Here is a 17602-nt window from a genome sequence, read left to right as displayed (position 1 = left end):
TGGGCCAAGGGAAAAACAAAGATGAAGAAGTTAGTGTTGACTCCAGAAACGCACATATCTTCCTTAAATCGCTTTTCTACTGACTCTAAGGTAAAGTTAAGTTTTAACAGATGATTTGTTCCTCGTGTAGTTGTGCATTTACTCATTTCAGTGCCCCCTCCCCCTCACCCTTAAAAATACAAGACTGTGGATGCGACCCGGCTCAGGTGTGCAGTGAAAAAAATTTTCTGTCTTACTTGTCACTGGCTTCAGTGAAGGACAAAATAAAAGCTAAACGACAGTTCCACTGAGATTTATTTTTTGTGAGTAAAAACCGAGAAAAAAAATAGGAGCCACATTAATAAAAAACCCCTAAAAATCGCTTTATGTCAATTTCACCGATTTGGCATTTTATGGCCAAATTTGCTCGTTTTATGCTCACAAGTGGATTTTCTAAGAAAACTTCGTACTTTTCTTAAATAAAGCTGGTCAAATGGGCGTACCTTAACTGAATCTTGTCCTCGTGCTTTGTACGGATGATAGTTCACTCCGTCATCACTGTACTGCAACCTGTACTTAGTTACACACGGCCCATAATAATAGCTACCACTTCGTCCCTGAGTGGCTATACGTGATACTGTGGTATATTTTTCAAGATCAACCTGAAGCCACTGATCCCTGTCACTGGTGCGAGGTCTCCAACCTCCTCTTCCTTTTAATCTAGCTCTTTGTGGACCACTGTTTCTATCATATTGCGAAGAGGCGCGTATTTGGGCATCGGCAATTGCTCTGTTTTCCATACCAAGAGGAACTTTGCAACCTGATAAATTGATTCAATTTAAAATAGTTGGGCATATAAGTAAATGTTGAAGTACATAGAATAAGTTTCCTTTAGAATAGTAGGACAGGAAAGTCACAGTTCAACGTTATTAGAGCGTGGACTGCGAATTTTGTAATTATAGTCATCAAGAGAAGATTGATATTTGTCATATTTGATATTTAGTTAAACATTGGTCGGCTTACATAACTTTCAGAACCAGTATTATTGGATCATATTACAGCCCTATATCGCGGCATTACAAGATACCGATGGTGGCCGTTGTGTACTAAGAGGTTCCACTTCTCCACACCTAACGAATAACACAGACATTCAATTTGCAATCGACTGTCTCTTAACGGACACCTCTATAAGACGGACAACTAGAGCTGGTACATAGTAATTTTTAGGGAGTTATTATAACTCCAGAAATGGAGTAAAAATATCAGGTACAGGGTAACCCTTTTATGGGGTTACTCTAACTCCTATTTTGACTCCAAATTTGGGGTCATTTTTACTCCTGAAAAAGAGTTCTTTTAACTCCGAAAATGGGGTTAATTTTACTCCTTACATGTGTTGTTTTTACTCTTTTTGGAGTTACTTTAACTCTGAAAATAGAGTAAAAATTTTAGGTACATTAGGGTTATTTTAACTCCTCAATATCTGGGGTGATTTTTACTCCTCAAAAAGAGTTCTTAAACAACTCTTTTTTGGAGTTAAAATAACTCCCCCCAAAAATAGCTCCACTGTAAGGAGTTAAATTAACCCCACTACAGGAATTATTATAACTCGTTGAAAATTACTGTGTACTTTCCTTTCTTTAGTCCCTTTTTTGACTCTTTATAAGACAAGACGGAGATCTCTCTAACTCGGACACCTTGGGGTGGTCCCAAAGTAACCTGTGATCAGGTTTTTTTTTCCGGGGAATGGGAAGAAACAAAAGGGTAGAAGGACCGCTTGATCGTAGGTTGGTCCCAAGCAGACATGTCAACCCCAAAATCTAAAATTTGGAGACTCTGGTTGTTTACCATTTATAAAAAAAATCCGGAAATTTTGCTTGGGAATTTTTGGTCGGTAAAAACGGTACGTGTCGTTTACCATTTGCCTAAAATTTCCGGATTGTGGTGCCAAGCTACACTGAATTCTAGTTACAACATGAAACTAGTACGAAACTCAAGAAACTTGTAAATGGTAAACGAATTTCCATTTGGAACGTTCCATTTGGGACTACCTTTTCAGAATTTCCGTTAGTCCTCGGACTTTTCCATTGGGACGAACCAAAAAAAACATTTACCGTTTACAGCCCGACCGGAATTTCAGGGAATTTGTGGCAAATGGTAAACAACCTTTCTCTTCTGCATCCCCCCACCCTTATATCAACGACCAAGTCCCTGACCCCCTATAAGCACAATTCGATCCAGTCCCTATGGGAATGGCTTAGGACATTATATAAAGTCTTACATGAGCCATCCAAATTCGCTTTCATGATTGTAACGGCGTCATAATCGTTATCAGTGTTGAAATACGTGCAAAAATGTCTCAGAAACCGAGCTAAGAATAGCAAAAAATTCGAATTTTGGAAAAAATTGGGTAAATTGTAAATTACAGCACAGAAAAGCTTATAACTCGATTTTATCCGGAAGATTTGGTGACCCGTACGGGAGACCGGGAGATTGGTATCATATTTGGATAATCCGGTAGAGTTGGCATATATTCAAAGGCATCGGTCTTGGGGTGCTTTCCCTTTGTCAGAACTGACCGGCCAGACCCTTCTCGTTGTAACGAGAATTTCACTTTTGATGAAAACTATCCAACCAGATCAGTCAAATCCTAAATACTATTCAGCAAAAACTCTTGGGAAAAGCCTATTTCATTGTCAAAATAACAGCTCCAGCGATGATCTGGCCGGTCAGTTCTAAAAAATGGAAAGAGCCCTTAGAGGGCTGATTAAGGGCAGCCTAGGGGATCTCACTTTAAGACTGATGTTTTTTTTATTAGTTTTTTCTATTGGGGGGTGGGTTGAATTGAACACCTCCTTTTTCGGATCAGCCCTTCCCTTGATATAAAGCTAGAAACTAAAACTGAGAAAGAATACCTTGGCAACCGTAGATTTCTATTCTCATCGATATGCGGAGATGCCATGCCACCGGTAAAATTTTAATATACCGTGCTACGAGGGGTTCATTCAGTCGGTTATAAACGATGGTTCTGTAGCTACCAGGATTCGCAGTAAACACCTAAAAAATAGTAGCATGTATGAAAATATATCCTAAAAGTGCAATGGAAAATACAAAGCATATACATAACCCACGTTACAAAGTTCTCCATGGAAATAAAGCCGAGAAAACAGCATGTTTGTGAAAATTGTTTTCAGTTTCAACCGTCGAAGAAATAGGTAAATAAATCAAATTATTATATAGCTGGATCCGCGAGCGGGCAAGATCACGCGAATCCTGCGTTCTAATTGGCTACCTCTCAGCCAATCAGCGCGCCCTTAGTATCTTAGTTATTCTGCAAAAAAGCTGGGAGTGTTGCAGTTTATGTTAACGGCTCCCTGACGGTGCGCAATCCTTTGTCGTTAGTTTACAAGTTGTGACGTTTTTATTAGTCAGTAAGATCAAAAGGATAGAAATGCTCGCTTATAGAGAGGAAAAGTCGTTAGTCACGTTGTCATGGTAGCGAAATTTCTGGATGACAACAGATCAAAACGTCACTTAAAAAGTGGATTCGCACTGCTTCAAACTTCATCGATTTGATTTCTAATTTGTCAAATGTTGGCAAAATTTTCTGGGTTGAATCTGAAGGGACCGTATCTAAGTTTAGAAAAAGATAAAGAAATTTTTTGTGTTGTTCTCACCTATCCGATAAAGCGGTTTTCATTTGAGTGTCGAAAAGTAATTGGTTTTGCACTTTCTACACGATGCGATTGGCTTAAAAAATTCGCGCCACCTTTTCATCCAATCAGAAGTAAAACCAAAGCCAATTGTGACGCGCTCGCATGCATTTTCCCGCGCTTTGCGTCAGCCACATGTAATTACTTCGAGTTTTGATTGGTTCAATGTATTGTCTGTGTCCTATGTGATTGGCCAGAGTAATTACTTTGGTTTTGGTTTTACGACACTCAAACGAAAACCACTCTAAAGCGGGCGAGTCAAATTAGGAAGTTTCACGTCGCAGTCGTGCAACGACGGCCAAGAAATATACAAAAACGCGTGATGCACGTGTGATGCACGTGCAAAGTTGTTATTTTGCTAATATAAACCTATTTCTTTTTTACCGTTCTCGTAGAAGTCTCTGTCGTCGTTGCTCAAGCTTTCTATTGCTGTGATCCAAAAATTTTGCTACCATGGTAACGTGAAGTTACACTTCTCCTCTCTATTGAACGTTGTACACCGTCAAGTTCTCAAAAGGAGTCTGACGGACTTCATAGCCATTCCACTCTATTAACTATGACAGGGCCAAGTTTAAACAAATTAATGAAGAAAATGAAACTGTTGTAGTGGATTGGTGCCGGAGAAACACAAAAATTGGGTTTTGAAGTTAGAAAAGTTTGACAAAATACAGGCCGACAGATTCCTCGTGTGTAGCTTATACAAATTATTACACATTGTACTCACCCGCCTTCTCATTGGCTAAGAGCCAACAGTTAATTTTAGAAATGATCTGGCAACCAGCCACAGCAAAGTCAGTCTGCTAGCAGATAACTGACAAATTTGTAGCTAGGTTGTTAGCAAGTTCTGCTTCTTACCTTGACTGAAGCATTTGAATTACCAGGCTCTTTGTACATCTGCCATAAGACTCCGTCAAGGCTATAAAGGATCTTAAATTTTGTCACCCATCCAGATCCTCTATAATATCTACCGCCCTGAGTCGCGACACGTGTTACTTTGGTGTAACGACCAAGATCTACTTGAATCCATTGGTTTTGATCATTCGTGTTTGCTCTCCACGCGTAATAATACTTCAACCTTACGCGACGAGGATTCCAGTACCACCAAGATGAAGACACGCTGATCTGGGCATCAGTAATGATTTCACTTTCCATTCCAAGAGGGTCTTCACAATTAAACCAAACAAACAAACAAACAAACAAAAAAAAAACAAAAACGAAAACGTACAAACAAACAAAGAGGATAGTCAAGAGTTTGTTGAATTTCGACAATTCCTAAGCCTCAACACAGAGTCGAGACTTTGCTTTGAGGAAAGGAATTTCTCTTAAATATCAATGTCAAAAAGGTGAGACCTCCATTTAGCAGCGTTTCTGTGTAGGTTCATCCCGGGGGGGGGGGGGTACTGCCATATATGAGCTATATAGGTATGTGCCGCTGTGAAGGGTATGGTTTCCAAGCAGTTTGCTCTGGGATAGGGTATATAAATCAAAGAGTTTGGGTCTAGCATAGGGTATCATTTTCCAGGAAACTGATCAATTGGTTGAAGATTTTAGTCTAGACTCATGGAAACCGTACCGGGTATTGTCACTCAAAAAATATGAAAAAATCAAATCGGATTTGTTTTGGCTTGACTATGTTTGTGACGTCAGTAGTTTCTAGGAAACAGCTACTCTGGGATAGAGGCGGGAGGGTTTGGAAGTTTAGTCTAGTATAGGGTAGCAAAATTCACTTGAACGAGCTCTAGAATAGGCTAAGGGTTCCAGCGTCCCAGCGGCACATCCCCACCCAAAAGTCCCTAAAGCACCCCCCGGGGTTCATCCATTGTATTGATGATTAAGTTCTTTTTTCTCAGTTTCCAACCCAGCTCTTACTCACCATAGAACCTTCCAGTAAACTATCGGGGGCAGAGGAGATATAATGGGACTGAATAACGGAAATTTTCGAGTTGAAATATTGCCCTTTTTTGAGGGTTGGATAATGAAATGACAGACTGTGAAATGTTTGGGTTGGAATAATGAAAAATTCTCTCTTAAGGATGTAATAGAGTGTTTTCACTAACGTGGCCAGCATCTATGCAAATTTATTGGAACAAAAGAAAGCGTTTGCATAAGAAAAGAGTTCAACTCCCGCAGGATTTGTTTAGAACATCAACATGGCCGCCGTTTTATTGTTTTGGGATGGCCACCGTGACGTCATGTAAAAACACTCTATCGTGGAATAAAGAAGGGGTTTTCGGGATGGGATAATAGAAAAATGAAAAACGATCCTATTTGTTCCTATTCACTCCCGATCAATTTGTACTCTGCTTCTAACTAGGCCTCACGATCTCTGTTGAAAGTGAGCTGGTACGTACTGTTCCGAGGTGACTCGAGGTGTACTCTTCGGAATTCTTGGTGGGGGTTTGCCTCCCGGTTCCTCAAATTCTGACCCTATTTCACACGGAGCTACAAATGTCATTTTTTTAAAACTCGTTTTAAGGCCTGGCTTCTGAAGGTTATAATCGGTTTACAAAATCATTACCTTGTGAAGTGAAGTCAACTAATTGATTAATTTTGTTGGTCACCATTACAAGTTTTTGACACTGAACATTGTTGCGGGCAAAAATGTTTCGATACACTCTCGTGATTCCATTGAAAACAATGCCCTACTTCAGCCCATCTATATCCGTTTTAAGGCCAAAACGGCTCAAGAACCCAACCCTTTGGGGCGGCACATACCTATATAGCCTAAATATTCAGGCTAATTTTCTTTTCAACTACTACACGGACTAGTTTTTCTTCAACAATGGCCTGGAAGATTGAAGAAGGAGGCATAGGAAACGGACGAAATCAAAATCCTATGAAATCGCTCAAAATACCACTTCTGAGACAAAGGACTACAATATACCAAAATACACGTAATTACACGTAATTCTATTGAAACATCTCTTACCAGAACACGCCAAGGCTTGATATGAAGCCTTGAAACCAGAGAAAGATTTATTGTTGTCCGACTTGAAGACAACAAACATTTTATTTGATGAAGAATAGAGTCCATCCGCAGGGGGTGGGTGTCCTCCGTAAAACACTCCCAACACCTTCCCTGTGGTATTCCCTCCATCGTACACATAAACGGCATCTGTATTGTTTTCGGCCTGTAAACTGAATCTTGTTGAGAACATCAAAAACACGTGCTGTGATTGGTTGACCGTGAAACTCCAGGAACAGTAGACTTCATCCGGGTAATTGTGAGGGAAATTTGGAGACTGAAGGACACCACTGTCTGCACCCACGTGAGTCTCGTTGCAAGCTTCACATTCTAGGATTACGAGATTTCAAGTAACAATTAAAAATGATGAATATTTGAATCTCATATATTTAATAACTGCGAGATGAAGAAATACATGGTGAGAAGATCATCAGAGTTAAACACGCAGGATAGGACAGTTGCGAAAACGAAGCCTGACAAGAATTCAGGCTCGCCAGGATTAGATCGAACCATGACCTCCGTCTGCGATACCGGTGCAGCGCTCTAACCAATTGAACTACTGGGTAGTCTGCTACACAGCCGTTTTTAGTGTCGTCACGCAACGCTTCTCCCCAGCGTTGCGTGAAGACACTAAAAACGGCTGTGTAGCAGACTAGCTACTGGGTAGCAATTAACCAAATTGGCTAGTAATATACCCAGGAGAGATAAAGATGAAATGATGATGTTATGAATTTCATATATTTGAACTGCAAGATAAGAAACAAATGTAAAGAAGATCATCACAGTATAATACGCAGCCGTTTACTGCAGCTGCGAAGAATTTCAGGCTGTGATACTGGTGCAGCGCTGCAAGTAATAAGTTTGTTGGCTGCCATCAAAGAAACCTACTGTTTGTTTAGAAAATATGTGGCAAAAAGAACTGAAATGTAACTTGACCTTGCAGAACTTCCTTTCAGTTGTCTGCCGTTCGTGAGACGCCATGAAAAAGGATAATAGGCTAGTTAATGAGCAATTTCAGCAATTTGTTTAGTTTAATTTACTCACTCAGTTAAAATTCTAAGGGAACAGACGGTAAATAATTGTTGTAGCGTGTAAAATTATCTAAAAGTAGTTACTGTTCATCAGTAGGATGACGAAAATGTGTGCAATTCCACAACTGGTTTCGGCTCCATTAAATAATATACCAACAGTAGAACAGTTTAGGAGGAGCCACCCACAATGTGAGCAAAGTTACTGACACTATCTATTAGTAAGGAAAAACAGTGAAAATAAAGCCGTTAAGGCTATAGCCAGGCTATAGCTAACCGTACGCGTCAACTTAATGAAGGCTGCTGGGGACTAAGGATAACCCAGTCGAAATCAGAATTATTGTGGATCGTCATTAATGCCTTCGAAGAGATACAGTTTAAAATTTGAAATCACTAAAGAACCGATTTATGCCTTGGGGGTCCAGTCCTCTCTTCTCTGGTAGCCAAAAAGAATTTGACCGACTAGTTTCTTCCAAAATTTGTTCAACAACAAGATGGGAAGATATCTCTTCATGGCCGAATTCATACAGTGAAGAACATGGCAATTTCGAGATTTACGTTTCTCTCTGGTGTGTTAAGCACTTCAGTCACTTTTACTTAAGCAGAAGTAAATAAACTGAGTTTTGATTACCATGAAAGCGGGAAATCCCGAAAATAAGTGAAAAGGAATAATGGACTCAACATGATCGACACCACAATGTTGGAAATAAATAAATAAATAAACAAATAAAAAACGCTACCGTCGAATAAACAACACTGTATCAAAAAAAAAAAATGATAATCGCTGAAATTGAACAACGTTTGCTCTTGTACTGAACAAGGAGGATATCTGATCACAGATCAGAGGAGCAAACTCTTTTTCGAAGCTATAGTCTAAAGCTGTTTGTAATGCTGAAAATAGTTTTATCACCTACTTTTTTTTCTACGAAATTTTGGAGAAAATATAATACTTACTAGACAATATGTTTACCAAGGTAAGCAGGCTGACAGCTTTCCAGAGCATCATCGCTGTTCAGGCGAAATCAGCTCTGCCGACAACGAATCGCCGTTAACTTAAAGAGTCGAAAAACACACCTTTTATATCAATATTGGAAAAAGGAAGTGATATTAACTGGAAGTTCTGCTCTGATGAAACATCCTCTCAAGAGGGTTAAGGCATGGATAAGCCGCCACTCATTTGGCTAAATCTTGTCTTAGTGACATTTAGAAGGGATTGTTTCAGTTGTTTGCATAAAGGCTCATAAAAATTGGCTAAAAACCAACATTGTAACAAAATGTGACATTTTTGATGTTCACATTTCAATCACGTAACCTGCAACATGAAAATTAACGGTGAAAATTATTAGATTCTGAATCGGGCAAAATGATAGAGAAGCAAACATTTTCCTGTACATCTCATTTTACCCTTAATTCGTATCCAAACTCAGTTAAAGACAGCGCGTGTAAAACCACAGGGCACCCAGAATCACAACAGCCTACTGGAAGCCAAATTATAAGGATTTGTATGGGAATTTATCGTAAGATCGATAAAACGGTTAAAATAAATGTACATAAACAGCTATGAAAGTATACATACCTCATTTTAGTAGTTAAGAAACCAAAACATGGCTAGCTAAAATGGCGTTTATAGGGCAGGAAACAGTACGAAAACAACACAGACACAACTCTTTATACTTTTGTAGCGGTTTATGTACATTTTAACTGTCTTATTGATCTTACGATAATTATATCAATTCCCATACAAATCCTTATATTTTGGCTTCCAGGAGGCTGCTGGGTTCGTGGGTTAATTGTGCCCACGGGCATCCGAAAATTGGGACTATTCCTTCCCTCTTTAATTCCTCGTCAAATGCAGGCGAAGCCATCTGGAGTTGAACGCCTAGAGACAATCCAAGTTTAGAAAAGAGCAGTTAATAATCATTTCGTCGTCGCTCGTTGACGTCCGCCATAGAGTCGTGCAAAAAAGGTGGAGAAGTGTACAAAAAAGTGTGATGCACGAGCAAAGTTTTTATTTTTGCGTGCTAAACCTATTGTTTGTTTGCTTTTTTGTTTTGTTTTGTTTGTTTGTTCGTTTTTTCTTTTGACGTTCTGGTTACCGTCGCGTCGTCGTATCTTAAAGTCCTCTATTGTCTTTCAAAGACATCAATTTAGATTAATTACTGAAAATGGAAAGGTCAACAATCGGAAGTCGGAACTGGGTATTCCGGCGCGATAATCGCGTGAAGACTGAAAGAACGCGAATTCACTTTTAAGCGACGTTTTCGCTGACATTGATCCCTAATATTTCGTGTAATAAAATAAAATGTTTTGTAACAAAATGTTTTTTAGAAAAATGTTAAAAATGTCGTTTGGAAAAATTAAAGTTGGCAGGGCTGCGAAAAGAAGTATATCGACTTCCGACTTCCGACTTCTTTCGATGATTAATGTTGTAAAAAACAACAATACTTGTACAAGGTTCACTGAAATTGAAGCCGACAAATTAATTTCAAATTAGGAATTCACGTTGAAAAAAAACCGTCCACGATATTTCCCATGGCTGGAAGCGAGATGAAACTACTAGATGTAATGGACAATAGACTAAAAAAGGGAAAACTTGGTCACATTGTACAAATTGTCATATAGTACGTGATGTCCTGACAAAAAAGTGAAAGAACGTTCACGGGTCATTTAGTATAACTATAGTCTTACTCTTTTCAAGTACCCCTAAGATAACAAGCTACCCTTCTCACAGAGGTTTCGGTAATTGCAGTTTTGCAGTGTTCTACTAAATTGAACATGATTGTTAAATGGTTATATATACTTTTATGAAATGTATCTAAGGTCGTGAGGCTAGAACGAGAGTGCGTGATATTATACAACGGATGTGTCTAAACAAGTTAAAACTTAATACTTGTAAAACGGATCGGAACTTCTAGACAAGGAATTATTTCAAAATCGGCCGCGCGCCCTGACCCTGCTTTACCAATCATAGCTGCACATACATTAATAATATTTCGGAATAATGAATATAGCGCGTGCGAGACGTAATCGTTTGTTTTAGAGTACGGAAATACTTATTCGTGCTTTAGTCTACAAATGCAAAAAAATAAGTAATGCTAATGCTGTACTCTATGGGTTGCCCCCTGAAAAAGGTTAGTTAACCGAAACACGTCCTGCTCGACTCAAGGAGCTTTGCGGTGCCACATAGCGGGGGTGGGGGGAATGCTTGGGGTACATTTTCGCTGGGATTGTACCGTTGGCCTCTCAGAACGCCCACCTCATCCAAGAGAGAATGAGCTCATTCTCTCTTACCTCATCTTAGTCTATTCTGTGGCCAAATAATTCTCCCTGTCTTAGTCAATTTTCAGTGAGAGAAAAGGAAACTTGTGTTGAATTCAACTTATTAACACGGCGGATTTAGAGGATGGTGGAGGGTAACGCTTCCCCCCCCCCAACTTTATTCCTGAAGTTGTGTAATATATATATACCCTATGCTAAAATAGCTACAGTAGTTTCGTGATTCTTTTGCTCATATTCAAATGCGCCAAATAAGCCTTACTACCCTCGTTTTTAAGTACAACATTCAAAAGAATACCTTTTCTCTCCCCAGTCTAATCACTACAGTACGAGCCTATGGTAAACTAGAATGTCCCATTGTCGTTAACCTTGTGCATGTAACAATAAGCGACCTCTTGACGCATGGATTGATGTCCATGTTTACTGCAAGTGATACACTACTCGAAGTTAGCCTGACGATCTAGTGATAACATGGAGTTATATACACCTGATTGAAGAAAAGTTGTCTATTGAAAAATACAAACCATGAACAATGGAACCTAATGGATTTATGGGTAGAATTTTATTAGCATAGCAATTTGAAAGTTCTTTTGAGAAAAGTTTACATTGTTAAAGCTTTTCGAGGCTATACATTCCAAAAAATGGCAAACGGTTTCCAGTTTTCATGGTAATAAGCTCACAACGTCACCTGTGCTGGACAAATATGAGATGTTTACAGTCAAAGAGCGTAGCCATATCGATAACGCACATTTGAAAATCATCCCCTTTATTGCAAGACAAAAAAGACAACGGCATGCCTTAAACAAAGTACTCCAGGTATTTGCATCTGCACGAGCAGCTCTTGTCAAAATATAACTGAGTTTTGTCGAAAGAACTTTGAATTTGCTTTGATAATGAACGTGTACTCATAAATCCTTGAAGCCTCATCGTTCACGGTTTATACTTTTTAGCGACGTTTTTTCAATGATCATGAGGTATACATATCTTAACCGTTGGAAATTGCCATGGCCGCTAAGGCGGTACTGCGGGCGAATTTTCGACCGGTTAAAGGAATCCGGGAAATTTTTGCTTGTGAAATCTGGAATCCTGGGTTTTGGAATCCGGAATCCGGAATCCCACTAACGATTGGAATTCAGAATCCAAGTTCTACTGACAAATACTGGAATCCAGTAGAATCTCAATCTTCAATAACGACTTCAAAGTCCCGTCCACACGTTTCGAAATATTCATAGCGTATTCAAAAATTTCGACTCTGGACAGCGGATTCAAAAAGTTGCGGATTCACCGGAAATGTGTGGACGGAAGCCGAATCCCCAAAGAAAAAGTTGCGAATTCGATTCGGAGCCTAAATGTTACCTTGAATGCTTGAATGCGCACCGCCATCTTTAATTTTGTGACGTTTTTCTCCTGCTTGTCAGTCAATGATTATACCTTACATTCCTAGTAACGGAACTTCCAAGGACTGACATTTATGAAGATCATAATTTTAAAAGGGACCGCCTGGTTTCAACATTGCTACTTTAAGAAATCGAACCTTTGCCATTCTTCGGGGTTCCCACTGCGTAAGAACCTGTGATGTTTTTTTTTGTTTCGCTCCTTTTGTTTTCCCAGGGTCTATTGTGCTGATTTATTTATTTCCTTTGTTTTAGGTCACTCATGAGTCTTACAGGTTCATACACCGAGGATCTTTAAAAATCCCACCCGTCCATTTGTTTTTATATCGGGTAGATCAGGGGGGCTCCCGGTGGGGTAGATATTTGGATATGTGATTGGCTTCTTAACTTGTTTTAGCACATTTAAACCAGAACGGACAGATAGCTAGGTAACAACGTGGCATAAATATCCAAAAATTATGTGAAGTTATGGGAAATTATGTCAAGAAGGTGACAGGATCACATTCCACCCAAAAAAATATTTCACTTGAGAAAAATCATTATAATGATAATTTTCATTACTTTTTTTCTTGAAAAAGTCAGTAATTTTAAATACTTATGCTTCGGAATTTTTACATGTTGCTAGAAGCTCGAAAACACACACAAAAAATAATACTCAAAGGCGGCCCAAGTTCGGTGCATAAATCAACGCGTGTTTTGATACTGTTTTGCATGTTACGAACGATTTATAGAGTTTTTATGAGAATAGGCTATTTCTACTATGACATCATTTTACTAGTACGACCAGAATCCTTCAGAGTTTTGCTTTCTTCTGCAAATTAGGGCCTTTTTTTATTTACTGTGAAACTCACCAAACCGTGAACACCAGAAATATTTATGAAATGTTATTGTGTTGCGAGAAATTATCCAATAACGCGCGAGATAACTAAACCGCAAACAGCAACGGTAATTAGTTTGTGGTTTTGAATTTTGCTTGCGCATCGTGAACTTTATTGTAATTGGGCAGTAGACAATCAACATTCCTGAAATTTTTCAGGTGTTCACGGTTTCCTGAGTTTGACATTAAACCTCAATGTCATTACAAAATTTATATATGAAAGGGAAACGAAAAGAATTCTTGTCGTAGTAGTAAAATGACGCCATCGTGCAAATGACCTACTTCATAAATATAGAAATAAACTTCGCTTATGTCCATCCGTCTAGTTTGTCCGTCGGTCCCTTCGTCCGCCCTGTGAGTTTGTCCTCCCATCCGTTCAATCCAACCGTTCATCCAATCCATCCATCCAGTCAGTCCGTCCTTCCGTCCGGTCAAATCTATCCGGTCCTTCCCGTCAGGCCGTCCATCTAGTCCATCCAGTCCGTTTGTACACTCTGCCTAGTCCGTGCACACGTCCGTCCGACCTTCCATCTGTGTGTTCGTTTGTTTAGTTTGTCCGTCTATCCATCCAATTCATCCGTCCATCCAATCAATCCGTCCGTCTGTCCGTTTGACCAATCCATTCATCCAGTCCGTCTAACCATCCGTCTGTCCGTCCGTCTAATCCGTCCGTTCGTCTGTCTAATTTGTCTGTCCGGAGGACTTAAACAAATCAGAAACGGAGACATTTTTAAATGAATTATAAATTTATTAACTTACAATAAAACAATTGGAGTTATCATACTTTGTAAATTTAGGATTTAGATAAGCTACTAGTTTCTCTGCAGACCTAAAGCTACGGTCAAACGGACAACAAAAACGTGCGACTGCCTTTGCAACATTGCCGCAAAACGAGTTGAGAAGCTATATTGCGCGTTTTACCACCTACGTTCAAACCTGTTTGTTTTGCAATAGATCAGGTTGTTGCAAGTTGTGAAAATACTGACTTATGATTGGATAAAATGACGCGGAAGTCGCGCTATAGATGTGAGTTACGTCCCTTGTTTCAAAACAAGCTTTCGTTGGGCCCGTTAAACGCACAAAATGTACAGATTTTGTTGCAAAAAGTAGAACTACTCATTACTTTCTGCAACAACATTTTGCAACCTGCAACAGCCTGACGTTTGATTCGTGGGTGGTAAAACGCGCAACATCACTACTCAACTTGTTTTTCAGCAATGTCACAAAACAAGCTGCGCATTTTACCATACTTTAACAGAAATGCCGTTCACACGATTTACAGTCTATATACGACACAAAGCAAAAAAAAAAGCAATGGGAAAAGAAGCAAAAATAATAGGTTGAACGGTGTCTTCTTGTGTTGCCTTGATGGCTAAGCCTCTTTGGTGTCACGGAACAGCAGTTCATGTCTGACAAGAAACCAAAAACAAAATGATACATATAAACTGAAACTTTATTTTAAAATTTTCCACCATGGAAAGTTCTTGTGATGGTCTGACTTTAGATTGTGTGGTGAAAAATGTTTGATTTTAACGACCGGATTAATCCTAGCCGTACCAGGCTCTAAAACTGTGTTCAAAGTATAACTTTTGCGTCGCCACTACATTCATACAGCATTGGGCTTCTGTTCACACAAAAGAACGGTTGTGGCAGCGCGATTTCAGGGACGGAACGAGAGTGGAGCGCCACATATCGGATAGGTTTTGTGCCATATTTTAGTGCATTGTGAACACGTATTCGGTTTCCTCGCGGAAGTAAGAGTTCGCTTGCTTTTGACAAAGTAAATGAGTTGGAGTAATCGCGATAGAGATTAAAAGAACACATATTCACTTTTTAAGCCACGTTTTCGTGGCCTTCGCCGTCGTGCTATCTTAAACTGCCCATTGGATATATGTGTGTGAACGACTTTGGGGCTGCCCGCCCTGGGCCGCTTCTGTCCATACTATACCAGATAGCATCCCTGGGGGAGAGCTTTTCGTGGCGCCACGAAAAGTTATCCGGCATAGTTTAAAACATAGCCTAAGATGGTACGGACTTCGCGAAAACAAGGCGCACGTGGCCTGCGATTTTTTTTTCGCATCTGTATTCACAATCTCTGCACATTACAATTTTTGAGCCTGGAACAGGCTAGATCAAGGGCCTGTTTACATGGAGGTGGGGGACCCCAGGTAGGTGAGGTAACCTGCCTGTCCATATAATCTCTCGTTTTAAGTTGATCACGTGTACATGATAGGTGGGGTGACCCGCCGCATGCTACCTCACCTATCTAGGGTCCCCCACCTCCATGTAAACAAGCCCTTATCCCTGTTGGGTAATAAGCTTGTGAATTTTAATGCCCATGGGTTTTCATCCAATTATAATCAAAGAAGAGAAATATGTTAAAACTGACATATCATCATATTTACCCATCATACAAAAGATTTTCTGCTCCTTCTAGAGGTTCCGTATCAGATCTGCAAATCAAAAATACGTAACATGTAATTAAATAAAACAACACCCGCTTTGTATAGGTAATAGCATGATTTGTAGTTATATTTGGCATAAATACCACGAGTGATATTTCAAAATTGTTATACGTAATTCCACGAGCCGTCAGGCAAGTGAAATTTGAGACAATTTTGAAATATTGCGAGTGGTAATTCTGCCAAATATCACGTACAAATCGCGCTATTATTTGTTTATACTACTACCCGCAAAAGGTTTGTATTTTCACATGTAGGTATTTCAAATTAAGCAGAAATACCACTGCTCTAAGCCAATCAAATTACAGAAATTTCTAATGTAGTAGTATAAAAAAAATAATGGTACATAAAACGGCAATGGGCTGCCCCTGTGGGTGGAGCTCCCTTACCCCCGTATAAAACTTTGCCGGGCCAGGAAAACTGACTTAAGTATATTCATTTTAAGATTACTTACCTCTGGTATGTCACTTGCTGAATCTCCAAGTTTTTATTTGATCTCTTTCTGTCATAGAACAAGCAAGAAAAAAAAAACGATAGCATTGTCATGGCTGCATATACAGCCCGGGGGTGGGGGGGGGGTACTCAGGATTTCAAGTGACAGGGATGATCGAATGGGGGCAAAAATCAAAACCCCCCAAAATCCATAGGGCTTCAAACAAAATGCAGAGAAAGACCTGGACCAAAATTTCACCCCTCAGAAATCCCATGTTATAACCAATTGAACGAAATAGGTTCAAACGAAAGCCAAAATTCCAACTGTTTTTCTGGAAAGCGAAAGTAAAAAAGTAGCACAAAAATTTCCTGTTTTCGCCTTTACACTAGAGAGTGTTATTGTTGACAACGAGTGCGATTTCGACAATCGTTATTGATTTGAAGTCTTGCGCCTTTGAAGTCTTTGCGCCTTTCATGTAAGGGAATACTTCGAAATCAAATCGAAAATGTTGCTCCTGATTCTTTAAAAATCTCTCTCTCGCCACCTCGACTTTTCGATGAAAACTTGCCGTAAAAACGACTAGAGCATGTGCAGCTGCGAAGAACCGATGCGCTCAATCGGCAAACTCGCTGTCAAGGCTTACGTTCTCTATTTATCCTCAGCGCACCGCCATTTTGAATTTTTTGACGTTTTCCTGCTGCTTTCGCTCCTTATGAAAGAAAGTCCATTCCTCTTAAGTCTTAAATTTTCAGTTTCCATTTAACGACATCTGTTGCAGGTTGTCTTAAAAATGTGTAATGGCGTTTCTAGTAAGGCGCGATCCTACCTTTTCCAGTAGAAGAATCCAGCCGATAATGTAAGGGCGACCAAAACGAACACAACCACTGGCGCGACGATCGCCGAAACCTTGGAATCTGCAAAGTGTTCACAAAACACTCTTAGGAGAAAATAAGGGACGCTAAATGAAGTATAACTTAGATCACGGTTTAGGAATTCTTTGGACCTCAAGATCCCTTCCTTAGTGAGTGATTTTAAGAAGACAAATGCTTTTCTAGTCTACGCCACTGCTATCATGAAACTGTTCACGATAAATGGCGTTTACGTAAAAGCGTTCGGCAAACTGAAAATGGCTCACTACGCGGTTGTAATTAACACTGGCTGAACTCCGTTTGAATAACTGGCCGAAAAAATCTACTGAAGTAATGCTTACGCAAAATTTTGGGGGGCAAATAAGGTGCATAATGACAAATGTAGAAGTGGTGTATTGGTTTAAATACCTCAAATGGATCGACAAAATTAAATGAGAAGGCAAAAAAATGCCCAATGCCTTCATCGTGAAAATGGCCTATTAGTATAGGTAATAGCATGATTTGTAGTGATATTTGGCACAAATACCACCAGTGATATTTCGAAATTGTTAGACAATTTCACGAGCCGTTAGGCGAGTGAAATTTGAGGCTATTTTGAAATATCACAAG

General features: G+C 39.6%; 1 protein-coding gene and 1 pseudogene across 1 annotated transcript; both read right to left on the bottom strand.

The window, feature by feature from the left end:
- Positions 1 to 374: 374 nt before the first annotated feature.
- Positions 375 to 4841, bottom strand: LOC140953859 (lactadherin-like). The gene is made up of 4 exons (XM_073403237.1): positions 4545 to 4841; positions 2892 to 3033; positions 2258 to 2347; positions 375 to 799 (listed from the first exon to the last, which is right to left on the bottom strand). The coding sequence occupies exons 1-4, from the start codon at positions 4839 to 4841 to the stop codon at positions 375 to 377; spliced, it is 954 nt and encodes a 317-aa protein (XP_073259338.1).
- Positions 4842 to 13645: 8804 nt separating this feature from the next.
- LOC140953530 (uncharacterized) overlaps positions 13646 to 17602 on the bottom strand; it is a 40964-nt pseudogene continuing 37007 nt past the window's right edge.

This window comes from Porites lutea, chromosome 12 (genome assembly GCF_958299795.1).
Source record: "Porites lutea chromosome 12, jaPorLute2.1, whole genome shotgun sequence".
Classification (NCBI taxonomy): domain Eukaryota; kingdom Metazoa; phylum Cnidaria; class Anthozoa; order Scleractinia; family Poritidae; genus Porites; species Porites lutea.
The sequence above is the reverse complement of the archived record's forward strand: the minus strand, read 5'-3'. Positions and strand labels throughout refer to the sequence as shown.